This window comes from Excalfactoria chinensis, chromosome 1 (genome assembly GCF_039878825.1).
Source record: "Excalfactoria chinensis isolate bCotChi1 chromosome 1, bCotChi1.hap2, whole genome shotgun sequence".
In the NCBI taxonomy this organism is placed as follows: Eukaryota; Metazoa; Chordata; class Aves; order Galliformes; family Phasianidae; genus Excalfactoria; species Excalfactoria chinensis.
The window spans coordinates 19,355,535-19,379,836 of record NC_092825.1 but is presented as its reverse complement, the minus strand read 5'-3'; the positions used below and the strand labels follow the sequence as shown (position 1 = coordinate 19,379,836).

At 35.6% G+C, this 24,302-nt stretch overlaps 1 protein-coding gene across 6 annotated transcripts in view; it reads right to left on the bottom strand.

Moving 5' to 3' along the window:
- The window catches only part of GRM8 (glutamate metabotropic receptor 8), a 317,260-nt gene that overhangs the window by 23,249 nt on the left and 269,709 nt on the right, over positions 1-24,302 (bottom strand). For 4 of the 6 annotated variants that reach the window (XM_072332477.1, XM_072332459.1, XM_072332450.1 and 1 more), the window contains exon 9: positions 14,353-15,288. The exons of the other annotated variants lie outside the window; for them this stretch is intronic. In XM_072332477.1, the coding sequence (XP_072188578.1) occupies positions 14,353-15,288 (936 nt within the window). The remainder of the gene's footprint in view (positions 1-14,352; positions 15,289-24,302) is intronic. 6 annotated transcript variants of the gene reach the window in all.

Genomic DNA, 24,302 nt, shown 5'->3' with positions numbered 1-24,302 from the left:
TACATTTAAATCTCTAAGGAATGAGAGTGTGATTCTTCAACATAAGTGAAATAGACCATGCTTAAATAAACAAGTGAGATGAATAGTGAATAAATTGAAAAAGTGATTACAATAAGAAGTCAATAAAACACAGAATGTGGGCCCTCTGTGAAATTTCCTTCACCCAAGTAGATGGCTTTGTAGGAGGAAGAGAGTATTGTTTACCAGAGATGACAAGCTAAAAAAAAATCTCAGGGAAAAGAAGCACAGTGGTGCAGTGAAACGCATCACTGATGACTAACCTGACAGGTTAGATCTAAGTTCTTTGCCTATGCTCTGTCATTTTAAACAGCATGGTAGCACTAACTGCAGCAAAAATAGGTCTTGGCATTGACTCTGAGGCATTACATGTATTGGAGAGGTGCCCATAGTTTCATTTTGCAACCATAGGGGTCGAGTCTCCTGTCAGTATGCATGCACGACTTCCATAACATTAAGAGAAAGATGTGTGCTCATCCACGGGCAAAAATGTCCAAAGAGGTTATGCTAGTATTCATATGTCACAATTAAAATCACACTTAATAATTCTCATTCTGCAGATAAAAAATCTAGCGTTGTTTCACAAAACTATTATTTCACTCATACATAGGAGTAAGAAATTAATTAATAGCCTTAAAGTCAGTGTTTTGCAATGTACTAGTACATTCCATCAGCTGAAAATAACAGCACTAAAAAACCTCTTTGTATTATCTTTTTCCAATAATATATAAAAAAACGAATGTATCCAGATCACTTGGCTTACTGTTACTGTTTTGAAACATAAGAACTTTTTTTCAGCAGAGATATAGAAACCTCACGAGCCTGTCATACAGAAGAGACCTGTTCAAGTGCAGTTTTGCCATTTTCTCATATAGTCCGGTCATCTTATGAGAAAATGGATATAGCAGAATGCAAAAACACCTTGCTGTGTTACTAGAATATCTGGCTCTGAACCATCTTCTTACAGCAAGTGCAGCTGGAGCAGTGCCAGCATACATTGCTTCCCTCTAGCCTAGTGTCTAGCATGAAACCTGCCCAAGTACTTCGCATATCTAAAAGAAAGCAAAGAGAAAGGCCAAAAAAGCAAACAGTCAGTGAGATCTGCTTCTTAAATCCCTACCAAGGACACAGAAGGATGCGCACAACGTATTTATATTTCCTACATGAAAAACCTCCTTCATGTTTACAAAGTTCTGCTGTATCAGTGAAACAATGCATGATATTGTATGAAGACATTATATTTTTTGTATCTTTCCTGGTTTGAATGTTTATAAAATCAAGCCTGTCTACAGTACATTTTTATGCTACTTTTTCCTTTCTCAGATTCCTCTGGGAAGGAATGCAAAGACTTATGAGACTGTTTATTAAAAGTACACAAAAAAATGAGCTCAAGGCAACACTAAGTCATACTTGAGCCTATGAACTTGAGCCTATGAACTTGTATGTTAGGTAAACAAAGATAAATTCCAAAATTTTATTTTTTCTTAATAGATGAACAAAATTCAAAATTACGTATACCACTTTAAAAAAGCTTCCAACAGTTTAGAAAATAAAAGGAATGCATAAAAGGATTCAAGGGCAAGTTAACACAATCTGTGGCAGTGATATGTTTCTTGACATCAATGGCAAAACTCCCATTCATTTGAACTGAATTGTATCATTACCTGAAGACACAAAAAGAAACTAAAACTTGGACAGATTTCAGAGTTCTTGGTGTATTCAAATGGAAAGAAAGAAAGCATTTTAAATAGACAAATCAGAAGAATATTGTGCTAAGCTTAGGGGTGAAAGCACAAACTTCACCAACAAAACATCAGCCTCATTGTCAATGAGAGAGAGAAGGAAAAGACACTAGGATAAATGTGGGATCTCAGTATTGAAAGAAAGAACTAAGAATTTGGAAATCGTGGAAAGAAATGGCATTGTCTGGAATGACTCTCCTATCTTCTCATCATGGATGCCCCATCCCTGGAGACATTCAAGGCCAGGCTGGATGTGGCTCTGAGCACCCTGGTCTAGTGGTTGGCAGCCCTGTACATGGTGGGGGGGTTGAAACTAGATGATCATTATGGTCCTTTTCAATCCAGGCCATTCTGTGATTCTATGATTCTATGATCTTGGACAAATTATAAGTTAAGAAAAGATGAACCAATATAAACAGTAACAAATAATGAAGGTTGGAAAGGACAAAGGTGATGACATTACTGTTTAGAAATGGAAATTAGAAACCCCACTGACAAGGTAAATAGTGCTGAGGGAAAAGCAGAGAATATTCTAACTTGGGAATCTGCAAGCTTTAATGGAGATATGTGATCTTTTTAGATTAATAAAATTTTATGCATTGAGATGGCTCATTGAGATAGAAGGTGATGAGTTCTGGAGGGTGCTAATTTCAAGTGTACCGTACCACATTGTATGTGTAGTGCTTCTGCTAAAGTAACATTTTATTAGATAAGCTTTTCAGGAAAACATATGGTGCAAACAATTGCCTTACAGAGACTATTTGAAAAATAGTTTGGAGCTTTGGGACTGATTTCTGTATCATGCCACATTGGTTTGCCTCTGTCTTTTTGATTACTAGATTAGAAGATAGATGCTTTGCCTGCTGTGAGTTCTTCTTCTATACCTCCCTCAATTACATGTGCTAGCTTAGTAGAAAGGACATTTTCATGTCATGTGTCTCTCAGCTTCAGATGTACAAGACTTTTTCTGTATTCGATATCACACAGAATCACAGAATGAGCTGGGTTGGAAGGGACCTCAAGGATCATGAAGTTCCAACCCCCCTGCCTGGCAAGGCCACCAAACTTCCACAATTACTAGATCAGGTTGCCCAGGGCCCCATCCAACCTGCCTTTGAACACCTCCAAGGCTGGGGCACCCACAACCTCCCTGGGCAGCCTGTTCCAGGACCTCACCACTCTCCTAGTAAAGAACTTCCCCCTAACATCCAGTCTAAATCTACCCTCTTTGATCCATTTCCCCTTGTCCTGGTATTATCTGTCCTTTCGAAGAGTTTACTCAAAATATTTTTATATCAAATGCTCTCTTTTAAGCAGCTTCCTGCTTGTCTTCTAATCTCCTTCTGACCTTCCTGCTTTTTAACTATGAAATACTGTGCAGTACCTTTGTGAATGGCATGCACAGTACCTGTGAATATTTGCTTATACTCAGCATGAGTTCAGAGGAGTTAAAAAAGGAACAATAAAATCCTGTCCTTTCCTTCCCTTCATAGTTCTGCTATTTTTGTTATACTGCAGTACAGAGAAGGACACTTTCTCTATAAAACCAAACTGTTATGTGATGACATCAGTTCTATTGGTGATTCTGATAACATCATTTTAATCCTATCCATATGTTTCCAAATGTTAAATTTTGACCCTCCAAGTTTAGCTAATATGGTTTTCTCAGTTGTCATTTTATGCATTAAGTCCCTGCAAATGAAAATAAAAAATTTAAAAAAAAAAAAAAAAAAAAAAAAAAAAAAAAAAAAAAGATGAATTAAAATCTTTGTTTTGCAGAGGGTGGTATATATTTATTGGAATTAGTGTTTTTAGTTGGTCATTTAAGCTAATTATTCTTTCTCCATGCAAGAAAGAGATTACAGTTGTGTAAAATGGAATACTTATAGACACACATTCACATATGTATTCAGAGTTAATGATCTAATTAATGATGTGTTCCCATAATACCCATAAAGGGGTTGGTTTGGCTTTTTAAGAGCAAGCATAAAGCTCACTAGTCCATGTTAAATCAGACTTCCAACAAACAGTTTCTAGTTCCCAGTTTTTCCATATTTAACATTTATTGTTCCCTACATTACATTTTAATCTTATTGTATAAAGAAAATTTTCACCAATTAAAATGGGCTTATACTGAATTAAATTTGTTGTCTGGATCTTGTTTTTATTGGATAGAAAAGGTAGTCGTAATTATTTATTTCTTTATTTTCTTGTATCCATAGGTATATTTTTTTCTTCATGGATTTATTATATCATTCTTATTTGAAATGTATACATATATATAAATATATATACTAAAACTCATCAGATTAAAATCTTTATTGTGATAAGACTAAAGAAGATTTCTATACTTTTTATATTATCAGCATTTTTGCCTTGTCCAAAAGAAACCAGTTCTCTCATCTGAGAAAATATAAAGTGCAAGTTACATCATTGCTTGAATGATAGCTGAAAGGAATGTGATTCTTTTAGGCCACAGAACAGTATTGAAGATACTCATGAAGGACTCATCTGTCAATAACACATCATTAGCATGTTCTGGTCTAAATTTAAGAATATATTTCAACTTGAAATGGGCATCTGAATGAGTTTGTTGGAACATACATACGCCTCTGAAAGGATAAGTTCCATTCTAGGCAGCTCAGTATAAAAACTGTTACATATCCCATCACTTTGAATGCAGAATAAAGAACTGCACAGAATTTTAAAAAAGAGGCAAGAGCTGCATTTGCCTAAATACATTTTCTCAATAAGGCCTCATGATACAACATTTTATATGTATCCCCTGAATGCATTTTTGTTGCAAATGGAGGTCTGCATTCCGTCAAAAGAAACCTGCTTGTAATGATCAAGGGAACTGTCCGTGGTCCTATTCAATACAGTCTGGGGGACACCAATTTCATTGCTTGATCGTCACATCATGAAGTTGTTGAGAACATGATTAAATTTTAAGATGTAATACCTGCCTTTTCTTTTTATGTCAAACAGTGAATTGGATGCTGTCATATGCATAATAATTGCATAGAGGATCCCATCTCACAGTTAGACCTGTAGATGAAACACATCTGAATCCCAAAGACTAATATCTTTTTTACTATGAAATGAATATCCAGGACATGTGGAAGAATTTCCCTTTAACTACATTTGTCAGCAGTACAGTTTTTGGCAGTAAACAAACCAGAGGGAAAAGACCAACACTGTAATGAGATGAACTTGGAAATATGGTATTTCAGTCATATGTTGGTTTTCTTTCTTTCCCAAATCATCACTGTAAGACTTCTATAGTATTTGAGAAATTGCCATGCTTAATTTTGGAATATTATCTAAAGTGGATAAAGATGGAGGTGTTATTTAGTTACCTGTGCTCCAAAAAGTTGTTTCTGTTTCTCATTTACAATGAGGAACTTATCACACAAGCCAGCAAGTATCCAAAAAATATATTCAAAATTTTCTAGCACGCACTCCATCTTCATACACCAACTCTCTGATATTCCCCAAATAGGGTATGATGAAGACCACAAACCACTGTAATTCTTTTGTCAGCTCACTTCCTATGTCCTCCTCTCCCAAAGACCCTGAAGCTACCATTCTTCACTGGGCCAGAGGCAAAACATGTCACACATACAAAACACCAATGTTTTCCATTTTGTGACAGGTGTATATGTCTTCACTGTATGCAGTCAGGTACACTTGTACCTTACTGATATTAGAACTGACATGCAGCCATGCAGGAGAAAAGAGTGTATACAACCTTCTGGAACATTCATGAGTCTCCCACTAAGCAACTGAAAAACGCTTACTTTATTAAATAAGTGGCTTAAATAATATTGAATTAAGTAGAGAAATGAAATTACAACTTAAAGGCTGTAGGCATATCATATAACAATAAAATTGAGTTTGTTAAATTACACATAGACTAACCATGTACCAAGTTCATCATTCACCAAATAAAACAATGTCTCAAACTCATGCTGAATAACAAAAAAACTATACAGAGGCTAGAATATTTTCATGTAGTTATATTCAATTGTCCACAAGGTTTTCTTGAGTGGGAAGCACAGCCTGAAAGTAATCTTCTACCTAGCTTTCATATAAAGTAAGGTAGAAAGGCACACCTACATATTAGGCGCGGGGAGAGCCAAAGATGCTTTTCTCTGCAGTACCTAACAAGGAATCCAGGGGGGCTTCCACAAACCTTTGCATATGCATTTCACACCAAAATACCTTGGAATAACATGGAGCTTTGCTTATTTTTCCTTTAACTGTTCACTTTTGGAGCACAGTAGCAAATCTATGGGACATATCTAACTGCCCCACATAAAAAGCTAAAATCTTCATTTACTTTTTGTGCATGACTCTGCAATTTACTTTAAAGCTACTTATTCACAATAATAAACCTATACTTCATAGGTTTACATATAAAACATGCAATAAGGAAAGTATGTAGCAATTCATAGCATCATAGAATCCTTAGGTTTCGAAGGGATGTTTAAAGGTCATGTAGTCCAGTTCCCCTGCAATGAAAAGGGACACTCACAGCTAGATCAGGTCACCAAGGGCCTGACTCCACCCCATCCTGAAAGTCTCCGGGGATGTGGCATCAACCACATCACTGAGCAATCAGAGTGCCTCAGCACCCTCTCTGAAAAGACATTTTCCTTATGTCTAATGTTATTCTACTCTCCTTAAGGTTAAAACTATTTTCCCTTTGTTCTATCACAACAGATCCTGTTAAAGAGTCTGCTCCCTTCTTTACTGTAGCTCCCCTTTAGAAACTGAAAAGACACTATCAGGTCACCTTGGAGCCTTCTCTTCTTCAGGCTGAACAACCCCTGCTCTCTCAGCCTGTCCTCATAGGAGAAGTGTTCCATCCCTTGGGTCATTTTTGTGGCCCTCCTCTGGATGTGTTCCAGCAGATTCATGTCTGTCCCACAACTAGGACTCCACATCTGGACTCAGTACTCCAGGTGAGGTCTCACCAGCACAGATTAGAGGGATGGAATTACCCCCCTCACTTGTTGGCCACACTTCTTTTGATTCAGCCCAGGATATGTTTGGCTTTCTGGGCTGCGAGGGTGCATGGGTCATGTCCACCTTGCCATCCAGCAACACCCCCAAGTCTTTCTCTGGAGGGCTGTGCTCAATCCTTTCATCCCCCAGCTTGTACTGGTAATGGGGCTTGCCCTGATGCAGGTGCAAGATCTTGCATTCGGATTTGTGAGGTTTTCCTGGTCCCACTGCTCAAGTCTGTCTCAGTCTCTCTGAATGGCATCCCAACCCTCAGATTTGTCAACTGTATCCCACAGATTGGTGTCATCGGCAAAATTGCTGAGGGTGCACTTGTCCCCACTGTCACTGACTTCAATAAAGTTATTAAAAAGTATTGCTCCCAGCACTGACCCCTGGTAGAATTCTCTATACATACAGTGTATGTTGTGTTGTACCTCTGAACTAATACAAAAGAAAAGAAGATTGGTGAACTGTAATCATTTTATACATTTAAAATGTTATCATATAAAAAATAGATATGCTAAAAATAGGTTATTGTCTAGAAACCTGCAGTTAGAAATACAATTTTTTAATGCACTAATGTGCTCAAGGTATCATCACCAGTCTCTACGTGATTATGTTATGTAAGACACAGTATGTTACCAACATGGATACAAATAGGAAATTTGCAAATGGTCATCCAAATATTTTTTATGTGTTGAAAATAACACCAAGCTAGTTCCCTCTTAGAACTGTACTCCCACATAAATATTATTTGTTGCATGTGAACTGGAACCTTCAACATGTAAGTTCTGAAAGGGAGGCAACTGTGTCTGTGCAATATATAATATTTAGATTAATATTGCTCAGGATATATTTTTGCACAAGAAGTCAACTTCGCTGACTATATCAACACTTTCTGATAATTAATTATTATTAGTATAGTATAACTCAATTTCTAAGAAAGTCATTATTTGTCAGAAATGCTGCTTAGAAATGTTATGATTTAAGGTTTTGTTTTGTTTTGTTTTGCTTTGTTTTAAAGAGCCAAGTCAGATGTTACAGTTAACAGTTAATTCTGAACATTTTCACCTAAAGAGCGATCAGTATAAAAGCTGTGAAGTTAATCCACTTCAAAACTCCTTTGCTTCGCAAATTCAAGTTCAACTCAAAAGAAAAATCTGAAACTGAAAAAAGTTTTCTAAATGTTCACAGTATTCAGAATGTGTCAGTCCACCTCTTTTCTCTATTACTTTTTACAGTTTTTACTTTCTGTTCTAAAAGATACTGTACAGATTTTCCAAAGAAAAAAAAAAGCTTGTGGAATGGAATCCTACAAAGTGACTTGTGAAATGAAAGAGAATCTATAAATTTAACTGGTGTCTCACTGGAGGTACATTTTGCAGTTTATCCACCCACATGAGAGAAGTAAAAACACTCCTTCTTTCTTTCATACCAACTTGTGGAAGTCTGGATGCAAGGAACAGGTTTATAGAACTGCTTTAACTGCAATTTATTAAGCCAAAGAACTGACCCAGTAATGTCAATGACAATGAATAAGTTCACCAGCTGGAGAGAAACATGCTGCCTTGAGGATCTGCAAGGTGTGAGGCACTTCTGTCCCACTGGGGATGGGAGCAGAGGAGGAATGGATAGCAAAGAACAACTCAGTTGTATTCTCACTTACATATTGTTTCCAACATTGTTTCAACAGCAGAACAATTAAGTTCTCATTCCTGATGAGGGCTAGAAAAATCCTAAGTAAATTATCAAGTTTAGAAACAATAAAGTTCAAGAGATACTTTTGAAAAAATGAGATTTGTTTGAAAAAAAAAAAAAAAAAGAAAGAAAGAAAGAAAGAAGGAAAGAAAGAAAAAACAACAAATTGAAATGAGAAAAACATTATGGAAAGCTCCCTCCTTCTAAACATACAATTTCCAGTGACAGTGAGGGAGGTTACTGTCCAACAGTTTAGTGCTTCCAAAACATGCAAAAATTCAAGTATTTATAGTATTGTAACCAGCCTTCAAGTTCTCCTACAGTCTAATGATAGTGAAAAAAAAAAACAAAAAAACAAAAACCAAAAAGGAGTACACAGATTGGTTTGAAAAATGATAACCTAAGGAACATGGGAAGTATTTTTTCAGCTGTTTTCTAATTTTGGATTCCATAAAATTAAAAAGTAAAAACCATTCTAAATATCCCTCTGAAGAGCTACTTAAGATTCTGGTTTAATCAAATACTAAGCCAAATAATATTCATAAAATACTAACATGATAAGTTGCCCTTCTTGATTCTTTTCTTGTAATGTACACTACCTGCAGAGATAGATCTCTGAATGTGATTGGCATTAAAAGAGAATGCCTTGCAGTGAAGAAAAGACTCAGTTCAGTCTGCTTCATTAACGCAGCCTGAAGCATCATTAAGATGTTTTGTTTTCTTACAGACACAGGATTACATTTAGCAAGGAATTCATAATGCAAGGGAAAAAAAATAAAAATTAAAAAAAAAAAAAAGAAATAAAAAAAAAAGAAATAAAAAAAAGAAATAAAAAAAGAAAGATGTTTTTGTTGAAATGTGGGGGAAGCAACGCATTTCTACCTGAATTCTTATTAGCAGGGCTTTGTTTTGGGTTGGCTTGTTTGTTTGCATGCTAAAGAATGTATCTGATGGAACACATCTGTGGGCTGATGGAATCACATCTCCTTCCCACTAAGGACTTGAGAACTAAATATTTTCCTTCTGAAAACTACAGCTGTTGATTACAAGTCAATATTAAGGTGATTTTAGCAGAGTGTCCAGCTCCTTTTAATGCAATTAATATTATATACATAATATATATATACAAAGAAGAGCCACTTGATCAAGAAATCTGGAATAAAAACAGATGAAATAGTAAGATTATCTGGATAATGATTTATGGTAAGACAGCTACCTTATATTACCACCAGCTTTATCTTTGCTGCAGTTATGAAAAGAAAGATCAAAGTTGTCAGAAAAACTCATAAATGTGGTAAAATTCATGTGCCTTATTAGATTACACCTTACTATTGCTTCCATGGGGAATGGAAGGAGGAAATCTTTCAGCATGTTCTATGGTCTTCTTTTCTTAGTAGAGTACAACCTGTTTTACTTTGCAATATGTGAAAAAAACATTCATCTTCTCATTTAATACAGAATATTTCCAGGTTAATATAACAAATGATGTCTGTATTATTTCTGAATGAACATGATTAATCTACCTGTCAGTACTGGAAGAAGGAAAATAAAAAGTTTTGTTTATCAAATATAAATGTCCTTAAGACAGACATCTATCCTCACTGTTTGTTTTTGTTTGTTTGTTTGTTTTTTGTTTTTTGTTTTTTGTGTAGTCTGCTGCTGTAACTTCATCTTACCCAGAAGTTCATCAAACATTTGTTTTAAACACTCAGCTAATTTCACTCTTTTTTTTTTTTTTTTTTTTTTGAGGCATTCCAGTCGTGATATTTTAGACAACTCTGTTCCAGACAATTCCAATAATTAAGCGTCTTACTGCTTATAGATGCAGTTGAAAGCTTATATTGTCAGCATGTTTCTCACAGAACATTTCTGTTAGTGTACCTCACTAACTTTTATGCAAGTGTTAGGAAAATAGTGCTTTATGACTTAGGGTTTTTAAGGGTTTATTTATTTATTTTTTCATTTAGTTCAGTGATGCACTGAAATAATTTAACTATGGATTGTGGATTCTTTTTTTAACAACAGCAGCAGTCAAAATGGTCTAATCATGAAAATACAAAATGACGAATAAAAAAAAAAAATTACACAGGACATAAAAGGAGATAAAGTCAATGCCCATACAGTTCTCAGTAGAACATCTACAGAAATAACCTAAAATGTCATGCTTAATCACATTGCTTTTTTTTTTTGTTCTTCTACTTGAGAGCAAGGACAAACAATGAACATGGAGATCCATAAAAGCCACCAAGCTTGGGGTGTGATGGCTACTTCGGATTTGTTTGTTGTTTTTTTTTAATCTTTCATTGAATATTATTTAGTCTTTTTCTCAATTTTGTACTAGTTTTAAACTTATGTAAATTTACATAAATTTTGTATAGAAATGGTATGTGTTGAAAGTGCTACTAAAACCGTTACCAGTATCAAGACTACAAATCAATGTTCTTACTCAGTCTTTTCAAGTTATACCAACTTTTTAGCATGTTTTCCCTTATGGATATGTCACACCATGCATATGCAGGTATTTAATTCAGATATACTAACCATCATTGATATTTTCCCCAGCCCATGTTATACAACCAAAACATGAGCAAGACCACAGAATTATAGAATGAGTATGGTTGCAAGATACAGCAGACTGTCTGTAGAAAAATACTTATGTTTATTTACACGTTCCTCAAAATGCATGTCTGTTGTCTGACAGATTATCAACAATCATAGTTTGGTTTAGAATCATGTACATTCTATCCAGAGTCTTTGAGCAACGTTATATTTGGGGGAAATGATTCAATAACTACTAAAAATAAAGATGACCTTTCCATAATTATTTATGAATTTTGGATCCAGACACATGTGTTTACCGTCTAGTTATTTTCATTTATCAGTGTAAATATCCTGATAGTGAAATAAAAATGATGCTCTAAGCATTCTACTTACTCTGTGTTCATAGCATAGTTTATTAATATGAATTCATTTTCCAAATACGCATAATGATTTTGCCTACTGTTGAAAGTTCTACTAATATTTAAGAAAAAAGAAGTGCTCTAAAACATTTTGAAGAAATTTTTCCTACTCTCTTCCAAAAGAGGTACATTTAAACTCAAAAGCACAATTAAATGCTATTCTGAAATACACCTGGCTTGTAACAAATGCTGTATTAAATGTTATTACAGTCAACATTTCAAAAAAGGAACCATTGCTTTGAAGAGTACTTGAAGTTCCTCAACTTATTGCTTGCTCATTCTCTCTAAACAAATTCAACCCATTAAAAACATATTTTAGAATCAATGGAAAGTGTCTAAGCATTAAATAAATGTCTGCTTTTTTATTTAATTTCTTCATTCTTCAAAAAAGATCATAAAATTTTGAATCATTTAGACTGGAAAAGGCCTTCATGAATAACAATATAAGAGATCTCAAGATGTTCAATAATGTATTAGTTTGGTTTAAAAATGCTTCTCTAGTGTCTGTATAATACTGAGAAACCTCCATCCAGGCCTTGCTTGGGTCCCAGCAGGAGAAAGACGTAGAGCTGTTGGAGTGAGTCCAGAGAACTCCAGAAATATAACAGAGAGCTCCTGAAGCAACTCTCCTATGAAGAAAGGCTGAGGGAGATGGGCTTGTTCAGCCTGGAGAAGAGAAGGCTCTGGTGAGACATCAACACAGCCTTCCAGTAATTAAGCAGGGTTTAAAAACAGGAGGGAGACTGACTTTCTACATGGATACATGGTGACAAGATAACAGTTTTAAACTAAAAGAGGAGAAATTTAATTTGGATGTTAGAAGGAAATTCTTTACTCATTGGGCAGTAAGGCACTGGCAAAGGATGCCCAGAGAAGATGTGGATGCCCCATCCCTGGAGGCACTCAAGACCAGGTTGGATGGCACCCTAGGCAGGCTGATCCAGTCAGTGGCAATCTGCCCATGGCAAGGGGGATGGAGCTTCAGATATTTAAGGTCCCTTTCAAGCTGAAGTATATTCAGACAATATATGTATGTGTTCACTAAAAGTCATTACTTTTTTTCCTCTTCAAATAAACAATTAATTGTATGAATGCACGAGCTATTATGATGATGTCTGTAATACTCTGTGTGGAAATATGTTTTTATTTGCAGCCAAAAGTAGAAATATTGTGAAAAGAATTATTTGAATTACAAAACTACTGTATTAGCATATTAATTTGCTTTTCTTCTCTGGAAAGTTGTTATCCGAAGAATAAGAAATCATCTTTAAAGAAGGCAACTAAGAAATGAAATTTAGTGTAGAAGCTGTGTGATTTAGAATAACATGTATTTAGTCTTAGGTTTCATATGACAAATGCAAAAGAGGTTTTATTAATCCCATCTATAGATGTCAAAACCAAATCATCCCTTTCTACGAGCTAAGATGAAACAGTGGTGTAAATCAGACCTCACTGCCTAGTTTCCAGCCAAGTAATATTTTCTGTGCTTCAATACTCAGAAATACATTTGTATTGTTATTGGTACTTACCATAAAACTTACTCGTCCAAGCTGTTAAAACAAATGTGCTACAAAATCTTATTCTGACTTAACCCTGAGTACACAAACAGAAATTCAGAATTTAAATGCAACACACCTGAATATGTTTTCTTATATCAGTCTTTTTTTTAATCTTTAGTGTGTCTGTTATACATCATTACTCAATTATTCTGATTTAATAAAAACAGCTGTGGAAATCAAGCCTTATCCAATTCAGTAAGCCTGCTTACTTCAATATTTAGTGTGGATTTTTTTTTTTTTTCCATCACAAACTTTTCACCATACAATTTATCCATGTAAATTAACAGCCTTTATATATATATATATATATGTGTGTGTGTGTGTGTGAGTCTATTTCTTTATTTTACAAGCAAGAGTGTCACATTAACTGGGAACATGTTAAAGTCTTGAGCTACTAAAAGTGGATACAAGCTAACTTCTCCAACCAAATTAATTAAGTTCAATATATGTACATAAAAACATAAAAGTCACCTGGTAAAAGAGAAGGAAAAAGAATTTATATAAAGGAGTAATGACTTTATTTTCTTATGATTTTTCCAATTCTTACAGATTTGCAGGGTTTTTTTTGCAGAAGTTTGCAGAAGATTGATGTTGCTATTATTGTTCTTTCCTGCCTAACTTAACTTATTCTCTTCATCACTATCAGCTGACTACAAACTCACACAGCAGATATTTATCCCTGTCTTCCCATTAGAATAGAGAAAGGAAGAGTTAAATGATATGATTTGTATGGTCTCACTATTACTGATACCAGGAAAGAACTGTGCCAACTAAAAAAGGAGTAACACACAACCACACGCGCAATGTTGAACTTCTCATTAAAACATCAGGATAAAGTTTTCCCTCTGAGACAGTAATAAGTGCCTTAGGTGATTTCACATATGCTTCATTCACTCCTCCTATCTTATTTAAATTATATGTGTCAATCAGAGGGAATAGTAATTGTTTTCATTCTGTCCCAGCATTCTTCTTCATTATTTTTGACAAATGTATGTTGATATTCTTGGACTTTTGAAACATAACCACTGCTATCAGATCTGTGGATTATAAAGACTTATAGTGCTTCATGTAACAGGCTGGAGCATTAGGAAAGGGCAGTAATGAGCATTAACAGAAACAATAATTTAGCGCAAGGATATAGCAAGAAAATGCAAACATTACCCACAGTCACATTCAACACCTTGTGTTGAAATGCAGGAAACCTACCATCTGAATCACATATTTTATTTTCTGTGAATTCTGAGATTCTGTTCATAATTAGCACTCAGAATTGCTAAATCTGAGTGAAAATGTTGCAGTTTTACCAGTAATGCAAGACAAAAAATAAAGAGAGTATGGTATTTGATTTGCAAAGTCATCACTTACCTTTTCTGCTGATTGGGCCGTACCAAAAAAGATTGGAATAAAAGCTAACCAAATTATGCAGGTTGTGTACATAGTAAATCCAATAGGTTTTGCTTCATTGAAGGTCTCTGGAACCCCTCTTGTTTTAATAGCATAAACAGTACATGTGACCATCAAGAGAATACTGTATCCAAGGGAACAAATGAGAGACAGATCTGAAATGTCACATTTGAGAACTCCCCTGGCATTTTCTGGTTCAAGAGTCCTCTGCTCTCCATAATCGACTATGGTGTGTGGTGGATCAATAGCAAACCAGATGAAGACTCCAATAAGCTGCAAGGATATGAGACTGAAAGTGATCACCAGCTGGGAAGCTGGACTAATAAATTTGGGAGCTGTGACTGATTTTTTACCCTGTTCAAATATTCTGTGAATTCTATTTGTTTTGGTAAGCAAGGCAGCATAGCTGAAACACATGCCAAGTCCTAGGAAGATCCTCCGAAATGAGCAGATCACTGTATCAGGAGTGGCAATCATTAAAAAAGTAATGGAATAACAGAGAAAAATCCCAGTCAAGAGCACATAACTGAGCTCCCGTCCAGAGGCCCTGACGATCGGAGTATCGTTGTACCGGACAAATGTCACGATGACAAAGGTGGTGGCAATTATACCAAGGATAGCTATGAAGACAGGCACAATGGCCCACGGGGAATGCCACTCCAGTTTGATTATGGGGATAAGCTGACAATCTGTACGGTTGGCGTTCGGTCTCTTATTGATGGGACAAAGTTCACAATTGAATTCATCCACCTGGTAGTGGTACCCTTCGCAGCGTTCACAGTGCCAGCAGCAGGGTACCCCCTTCACGGTTTTCTTTCTTTCCCCAGCTTTACAGGGTAGGCTGCAGACAGATGCCGGATGAGTGTGCTCTCTATTAGCCCACTGCATGTCTTCTACCTGCGGGTATAAAAAATTAATGAGCCTTCTATTTACTCCCATTTATAATATCCTAATCCTGGCCACACATTTGTCATAAATCACTACATGCTGACAGTCCAAATGCAGTTTACCATAATAAGAAACCTGTTTCTTCCCCATGTATTGACTTTATGAAAGTGTTAAATGATTGTGTCCAATAAATCATTCATGCCACTGGCTTGATGAGTGTCATTAGTTTCTATTTACCTCTTTACTGCTGACCAAATTGACATCTATAAGGATATTTATTGACTCATGGCTGCTTTAAAAGCAAAAAAACCCTGTACACAGCGCTTTAAAAGTTAATCATATGCAAATATAAGTACCGCTAGTTCTCAACCATTTAATTACACAATAAGGGTACAAGAGTTTCAAATAAGTTTCTGGTATAGTGAAGAAAAAGACTGAAATCTCCCTGCATCAGTTTTGTCAGAACAAAAAGTGCCAGAAAAAAAACATCAGTGAATAGGAAATGCAATGCCACCTCTTCCAAGAATATTGGTATTTCACACTTTTTTTTACTTTATGAATGTGAAAATTCACAAAGGAGTTTTGTTTTCATTTCTAAGACAAAAATGAGTATATGTTGCTTTCTGAATGATAATGGAAAAAGAAGTCCTGGCTACACTTTAGTTCTCCTGATTTAAAAATTCCAAGATATTTTATGTAGTATAAAGCAGACGCACACAGTGCAGTCTTCCTTTGGAAGTTCCAAATTTCTCCACAGTAGAGCATTAACAAAATAAATGTATTGGTTGTTTTTTTTTTTGTTTTTTTTTTTTTTTTGTTTGTTTGTTTTGTTTGTTTTGTTTTTTTGTTTTGTTTGTTTTGTTTTGTTTGTTTGTTTGTTTGTTTGCGTGTGTGTGTGTGATGTGTTTTGTTTTTCATGCTCTTGTCTATTCTTCATGCATACCCCACATATAAAATCTGTATGGGAAATCAATGGACTTAAAGTGTCCATGGCTTAACATTATCACTGAAATTAGTCCCAGCAACCCTTAGTCCACCCTTAGTAACAGTGTGTTCTGCAAGAGGTCACACCAAGTGATCCAGCGCAGTTTGAAGAGCACATCATTTCTTACAGGCACCACTTTCGCTCTGCCATGCTCCTATGTTCCATCTTTTATTCCTTTGCTAGGTGGTAAGCACTCAAGGATGAAGGACTTGCCTTGTTCTTGTCTATTAAGTACTTAGCACTTCCATTAAATTTAGAGGTTTTATTTATAAGTGAAATAGCAGTAACAAAACTTCACACATCAAAAGTGTTTTCAGCTCCTCCTGGAGGAGGACAGAATAGGGACAGCTTATCACGAAGGATAATTTTGGCCTCAAAGGTTTACTTTTCCAGTTGTTTCTCAACAGATTTGGGAGAAAATCACAATGTAGAATATCCAGACTTCCTTCCTCTGAGTACCATGTTACAGTACAACACAGGCTGAATAAACAAGAGGCACGTAGACTGGCTCCTTTGTCCCTTCTGCACAGTGTAGGACTTGACTCTCACTTGACACTCAAGAGGGCAACAAGTGACCACATTGTAATGAGGACAAACATGCTTACATGGGCAATTCAGTGAGTCCCTTGAGTCATCTAAGGACATTAGCTGATTTGGGACTGATTAATGATTAAACTGAGTAATGATTAAAGAAGACTGAGATGTCCTTCTGGGGAGTACCTTCTGCTTTCTTTTCAGACAGAAGCAATCCATATCACTGAAAAGCCATGCTACTTCTGGTTATTGCAGTAATTCCCAGCTATCCATAACATGCAGCATTCCTCATTTATATTCTTGGTCCAGTTTTTAGTTTTTTCCATTATATGAATTTAAAATTTAATAAAGAAATATGGTCAAAGTCACTACTACAACAAAGCTCTTAAAGCTCTGTTTTTCCAGCTATCAAATGAATGTATCAGCTTCCTGGGTTCTTGAATCTGTACAGAATATTCACCTGTGTCATTATTTTTCTATTCATAGTTTACAGCAATAGTGAACCCACATCTTCTCTGAGACTGAATTTAGACAATATGTGATAGTAGTAACTGTTGATAAACAAGAAAGAGGAGGATCATCAGAGACATTTTGGAACATACAGTCATTCACACTGTATAATTTTTAGAACTGCTGAATACCTATAATTGTCATCAAATTCAAAAGTAGTTTCTGGATGCTTAGCCTCCTCCAAAAAAACAGGTGTTTTTTTTTTTGTTGTTGTTGTTTTTGTTTTTGTTTTTTGTTTTGTTTGTTTTTAAGTGGACAGAAACACGTAATAGTGGAACTTTCAAAACTGCCGCAGGGAAATTATTCAGTTCACTAAATTGATTTAAATGGGAGCCTACATGCTTAATCTGTTTATGAAAATCCCACTGTTTCCCTATGCAGTTTTTATCATCTAAATGCTTTGGAAAACCTGCCCCAAAGTGATTTATGAATTCAAATACTGCAAAACTAACATCAGAATTGCTTAATTTTAGTCACACATTTTTAAACAGGATTCCCATGGGAGAATGAAAATGACAAGGAAGACATGATCACTCACAAATAATAATAATAATAATAATAATAATAATAATAATAATAATAATAATAATAATAATAATAATAATAATAATAATAACAATGGAATAACAAAAGTGTTTTTGTTTTTGTTTGTTTGTTTGTTTGTTTGTTTTGTTTTGTTTTTTGACATAAAAAGAAAGCATGAGAAAGTCATGCAGCTCTTCAGCCCTTATTGATCAAAATCTCTTGGTCTTTATCAGTCTTTATATTCCTCAGCTCCTGCTAGGCCAATGTGAGCCTCCGCTTCTTAAGTAGCCTCAGGTAAACTTGGATTATAGAAGACTTATTTTTGTAACTTTCATTTTCATGTGACGTCTGCTAGCTGCTTTTCACTACAGTGTGACACATGACAAGACTAAATTCATTGTAAAATACATTGTTTAGATGAGATGGACTGGGCTGGCTGGATCTGTATTTATTAACATTAATATAATTAATTTAATAATGATTATTATCAACTTTCAGTAGCTCCACTGAATTTGCAATGTCTGATAGATTGATGTGCTGTCATGGAGTACTTTACTTTCTCCTATCATGAGGTTTTGTTTTCTACTATTCCAAAACTTACTACAGTAAAAATATCTGAAAGATTGTGACAGCATGTCTGTAAGGCACATATTCAATTTCTACAAAATACATCATGATGCAGAAAGAGAATGGCTTCACTGCTATTTAAATAGACATAAAAATCATCCTTATGTGAGATATCTGCCTGATGGAGTGGCAATTTGCTTTAATTTGCAGCACTAAGGTTCACAGTTCACTAAACCATCAAAACACAGAGGAAATACCACTTCATATCAAAATTGAGTAAACACCTCTATCCTTCATGAACATTACAAATACAATTTTCTCTAATATCTAATAACAAAGCTAAAAATTAATGATTCGAGAAATGGAATCAAACAAGATGAGATTTACATGCCACTGTACAAAAAGCACATTCACATTCCTGGCACCTATATTCCTCCAACAATTGAGCAGCTCATTCATCTAGCAACGCTCCAAGCAACTGAAGGAGACCTATCAAAATGCTGTTAATAGGTCACATACAATTTCTGAACCATTAAGTTTACAAGAACACTCTGTTTTTCATTCTTTATGATAATGGAAATAATTATCAATTACATAATTCACCAAAGGATGATAATACAAAACACTTCAGAGGATTTATATCAAGGACTTAGCTGGACAGTATTTTATTAGTATTTTTGGATTATGTTGAACTATCAATTGCAGGAATTACAAATTTTGAAGCCTTATCTCTGAGCTAGAAATGCATCTAAAAATGAAAAATACTTGTTTAGAAGTGCCGCTCTGCTACACAGAAGGCTCAGATCCCGGGAGCTGGACTCGATGATCTCTAAGGTCCCTTCCAACTTGCACGATACTGTGATACTGTGTGATACTGTGTGATATGAATATTTTTCTAATGAATAGAATTATACAAAATACAGAGGGATATAAGCAGTGTATTCTATAAGAAAAACAGGATCAGGTTAACATCTTATTTGATTACTTAGCAAAGATCTTCAGAAGCACCAAGACTCTCACATACAACTTTATATGTATTTTATTCAGATTCTCAGTTATAAAAAATGACAAAGGTCTGAAGCATCCCCTGCTGCTGTTACTAAGAGCTATACTTATTTCTGCCTCAAGTGTCTGGAAGTATTTCCCTTCTGACAAAAAGGTTCATCAGAAGTGCACAGCAAATGAATGAGTTAAGGCAATTTAGTCCAATATTTAGCTTTTTGAATTGTCTAATGCATCTACTCTCAGAGTAAAAGTTCCAGTCTCTAATGTACCTTGTCCAATCAAGTCATCTGAACCATCGCACACCAAAATTGAACCGAAACTGGTTCAACTGAAGTGAATACATTATGAGCCTAAATATAATGATCATTGCATTCAGTCTGCTAGACAGATTTTATCCCTCTAGAGAATAGCTGACAGACTAAACTTACAAACACTTAAGCAAGCACATGTAGAATGGAAATAAGTCAAGGGCAAAAAATATACTTGAAAGGAAAATGCTACAAAATAAACTAGAGAGAATTCAGATTGTCAACCATAGTCTGAAATCACTAACAAGGTACTACTTCCCATCAATATGTAGGTACCTTTCATTCTCAATGGTGCTCAGATTCTCCCTCACTTCCACTGCTCAGAGTAGAGAGAAAGAAGACAAGGAGTTAATCACAAATACCATTTGAATGCAAAGGACTTTCATCTTTGAGTTGCTGGCTAATTCACTGAAGGATCCCTATCTTCTAATGCAAAAAAGATTCGCCATTACATGTTTTTAGTCACTGGGGAAATTATGTCCCCAAACACTTTCATGATGGACTACTTCTTAGATACTATGATGTCCTACACTAGAACTCATGCGGTTTTAGACCAGTCCAGTAACTTCAGTGAAGTTATGTCAAGAAGGGCTTAACTTTATACATATTTAATATTACTTAAGAAGATGGCTTATTATCATGTTTCTTATCACAAGGATTTATTTATTTTACACTATAAATTAGCCAAACATATATTTATTTATTTATTTGCAAATATTTACATTCAAGCAGAAGTGTCAACAAGACAGAAAGCACAACTTTGATGACCCAAAGAATAACAGGAAACAGAGCTGGAAGGTCACATGATCTTATGACCCTCAACCTCCAAAAAGCACTTGATCAAAGTGAAGAACTTGAAATTTTGATCAAAGGTGCCCTCACCTCAGCAGAACTGTAACATAATTGACTGTGAGAGAGGAACAGACAAGTCTGATTGAAATGTGGGGATCAAGTTTATTTCCCCACTTCAAGAGAGGTATCACTAAACCACTCCTGATTTATTTGTCTAACCTTCTTTAAGGAAAATAGCTGCTAATGCATATAGTGTCTTCTACCCTGAAGCACTGCAAAGTCATAAACATGGAGATGTAGATTTTGACATTCCTCTAAGGTAGCTCACACTATAATAGTTTGTGCCACCTTTGTCAGCTCCATTTAGGGAACAGCCACATCTTTCCATTCTAACAGAGAGAGCTCTCAAATATATAGTTTCATCCAGGTAACAAAATCACATGTAGAAAATCTGAAAGTCTGAGCTATTTCAGAAATGGCAACAGACTGTGATTTATACTAAGATTTTCAGCAGCAGGGGGAGAGCTCCCCGCCAAGCCTCTGCTGAAGCTAAGAATGAAGTGTCAATAACTGAACTGAAAATTCTGCAAAGAGACTTAGTGGTCTGGCAGGCAAAAAACAAGCATGTGTGTTGTGGTTTAAACTGGCAGGCAGCTCAACCTCAATGCAGCTATTTGCTCAATCCCCCACCCCAGTGGGATGGGGGAGAGAATTTAAAAAGGTAGATCTTGTGGGTTGAGACAAAGATAGTTTAATAGGATGGAAAAGAAAAAGAATAATAATAACACAAAGGTGTGCAAAAAAGTGATAAACAATGCAGTTACTCACTGCCAACTGATGCCTAGCCAGACTCCAAGCAGCACCAGCTCCCCCAAACTCCTCCAGTTTTATTGTGTGGGATGTCCTATTTGGGTCAGCTGTTCTGGTTCTGTCCCCTCCCTGCTCCCTGTGCACACCTCTGCCCCCTTGCTGGCAGGGCAGCATTAGAAGCTGAAACGTCCTTGACTTTAGCACTGCTTTGCAACAACTAAAACACCAGTATGTTATCAACATTATTCTCATCCTAAATCCCAAACAGAACACCCAATCTATCAGGAGGAAAATTATTTCTGCAAAAATCAGGTCAATGCAGAAGAAGTTTAAGCTAGAGAAAACACCACTGAGTGCATTTACTAAGGGTGAGGGGGAGAGAAATAATCCTTGTTGCTAAAGAAAGAATGATAAACATTCTAAACGAGATCACTTCAGGAAGTCAGGAACTTTCATAAAGACTAAGCATACTGAGATTTATTCTATGATATGCAAATAACTAACCGCGGAATTGGAAAACTATTTAGACTATATGGGAAAGTATGGAAAACTTGCAAATTGTAAACCATGGAATCATAGAATGGCTTTGGTTAGAAGGGACTGAAAAGCCCACTCAGTTCCAGACCTGTGGTGCGGGCAGGGCTTCCACCCACCAGCTCAGGCTGCCCAGGGCCCCATCCAACCTGGCCTTGAGCATCTCCAGGGATGGGACATACACAAATATAGTGTTTATGCTATGAAAAGGGGACAAAAACTCAAGGATTTATCAAATTATCTGAATTATTGGTTTAACTAGAATGCTCAGAAAAATCCCGAAAGGAATAAACAAACACATTTTGAAAACAGATAAAACAAATAAACAAGACAAATAACAGCCAACAGGGATCTGTCAACAATAAGCTGTCACATTTCCTTCTGTGGGAGGATAACAGGCATCGTGGATGAGAGACAAGCGGGTAGTTGTCATTTATCTTAACATTATAAAGATTTTTGACACCATCTCAAATTGCACTCTCAGTCATAAGCAACCTATTGAAACAGATCTAGCCCCGAAGGGCTGAGTGTGAATTATATCAGAAAACTGCAGGAAGATAAAATATGTCATTGATTCGCTGTCATAATGGAAGGGGTGGTATAAGATGGGGCTTGGAAAGGGTTTGTTCTCAGTATGCTCTTATTCAATACTTGTAAAAAACATTTAATTAAGTTTGGATGATAGAACAGAATATATAGTGATGAAATTTGAGTAGTAACACTGGATAGAATAAGGTTGGAGCTACAGTGAAGGTCAGAGTACTTAATCCACGTAACACTGCCGAACTGAAAAGGGTCTGAGAAAAAAAAAAAGAGCAAGCAGTTTAACAAGGTAAAGTCTTACAAGATAGAAAGTACAGAGAGATTGCAGCACTTCATAAATTGAGATGTTAGAGCTATGATGTAGATTGTATGTTGAATCAATAGTAAAAATTCCCCCCAAAAAAGCCATATGCCATCCTGAAAAACACAGACAGATAAAATAATTTTTCTCATTTACTCTCTATCAGCAAGTATATTAAATGAAGTTTCTCCTACATTCTCTGCTAGTGAGATCAGACAGAGCACTTTATGAAGGCTGAATCATTGTGGTTGTCTGAATTAAAATCAAATGTGAAGTCCAAAGTAAACCAGAAAAGATCACATATGTTTCTAGCAAACACAATCTGTGGGACAAAACTGAATAAATTCAGGTTGTACAGCCTGAAGAAATTATTCAGTCTAGGAGGTAAAACAACCATCTTCAAATACATAAAAAGGATGAGGATGTGCTCAATGAACAGTGAACAAGATACATAAAGGGCTTAAATAACAGCAATGATAACTAACATTGGGTATTTATAAGATAATTCAGAGTTATAAGGGTAGTTAAAAAATGGAACACAATGTCTTCAGTGGCAGTAAAGTCCTCATCCTTGGAGTAACAAGATACTATCTTTATGTAAGGGCTAAATAGTCTCTTGAGAACCCTTTAGCTGCATTCTTCTGTAGCACATTATGGCAGATTTCAGGTACTACATATTTTGAACACACAAAAAAGCAAATCATAACTGGATCAGACAAATAGAAACACTGCAATGCATCCTCATAAAAGTTAAATATCTTTAGACTGTCTTTATGGTTTTAAAGAATGCCTATTTAAGGAAATACTTTTTATACTTATAAGAATAATACTTATGCATTTTAAACATTTTTTTTAGAGTAAGGTTTCTGTGTTGCTTTTTACTACGGGAAAAATGCTTTGCTGAGATATGGTAGGGTAAGAGAAATCAACACTGTCGCAATAGTAAGCTTTTCTACATTGATATAAAATCAAAACAAAACAACAACAGACACACAATCAAAAAAATAATAATAATTTGGGAAATGCTATGTAGTCTTCCATTACAAAACAAGACCAGTCTGGAGTCATATGTGTGGATGGAAAGATCTTTGTGAATTCATAGAAAATCTGTCCTTACCTACTAATGGAATACGCAACCCGAGGGACAGAAGCAATAGGGAATCTAGGCAAGTAACTAAGTTTATAAGGTAATAAATCTGTTTCAGTATTCTTCTAGAGCTCTTGCTAAATATATAATCTTGCATTCACTTTAGAAACTAATGTGTTAAGTCTAATTGTTTGCGTCTTTTCCAGTATTTGCTGAAGGCATATAAGAAATCTGCCTTAGAGGACGGGATTACAAAAAAATCAAATAAAACAAACAAAAGGTAGAAACCTTTAGAAATCATGTCTGACTGGGATCTCTGGAGTACTCCTCTGACCCCACATCTAAATGAGTTATGTCAAAATCAATCTGCACAGCTCATGTACTCCAGCCAGCCCACAGTGATGTAGATTGCCCAGCCCTCCAGGCAGTGCAATCCAATGCTTAATTATCCTCATATTTAAAATTTTCCTGCATGCTCTTATTAAAACTCATTTACTGCAGTTCAAATCCACTTTTTCTAAC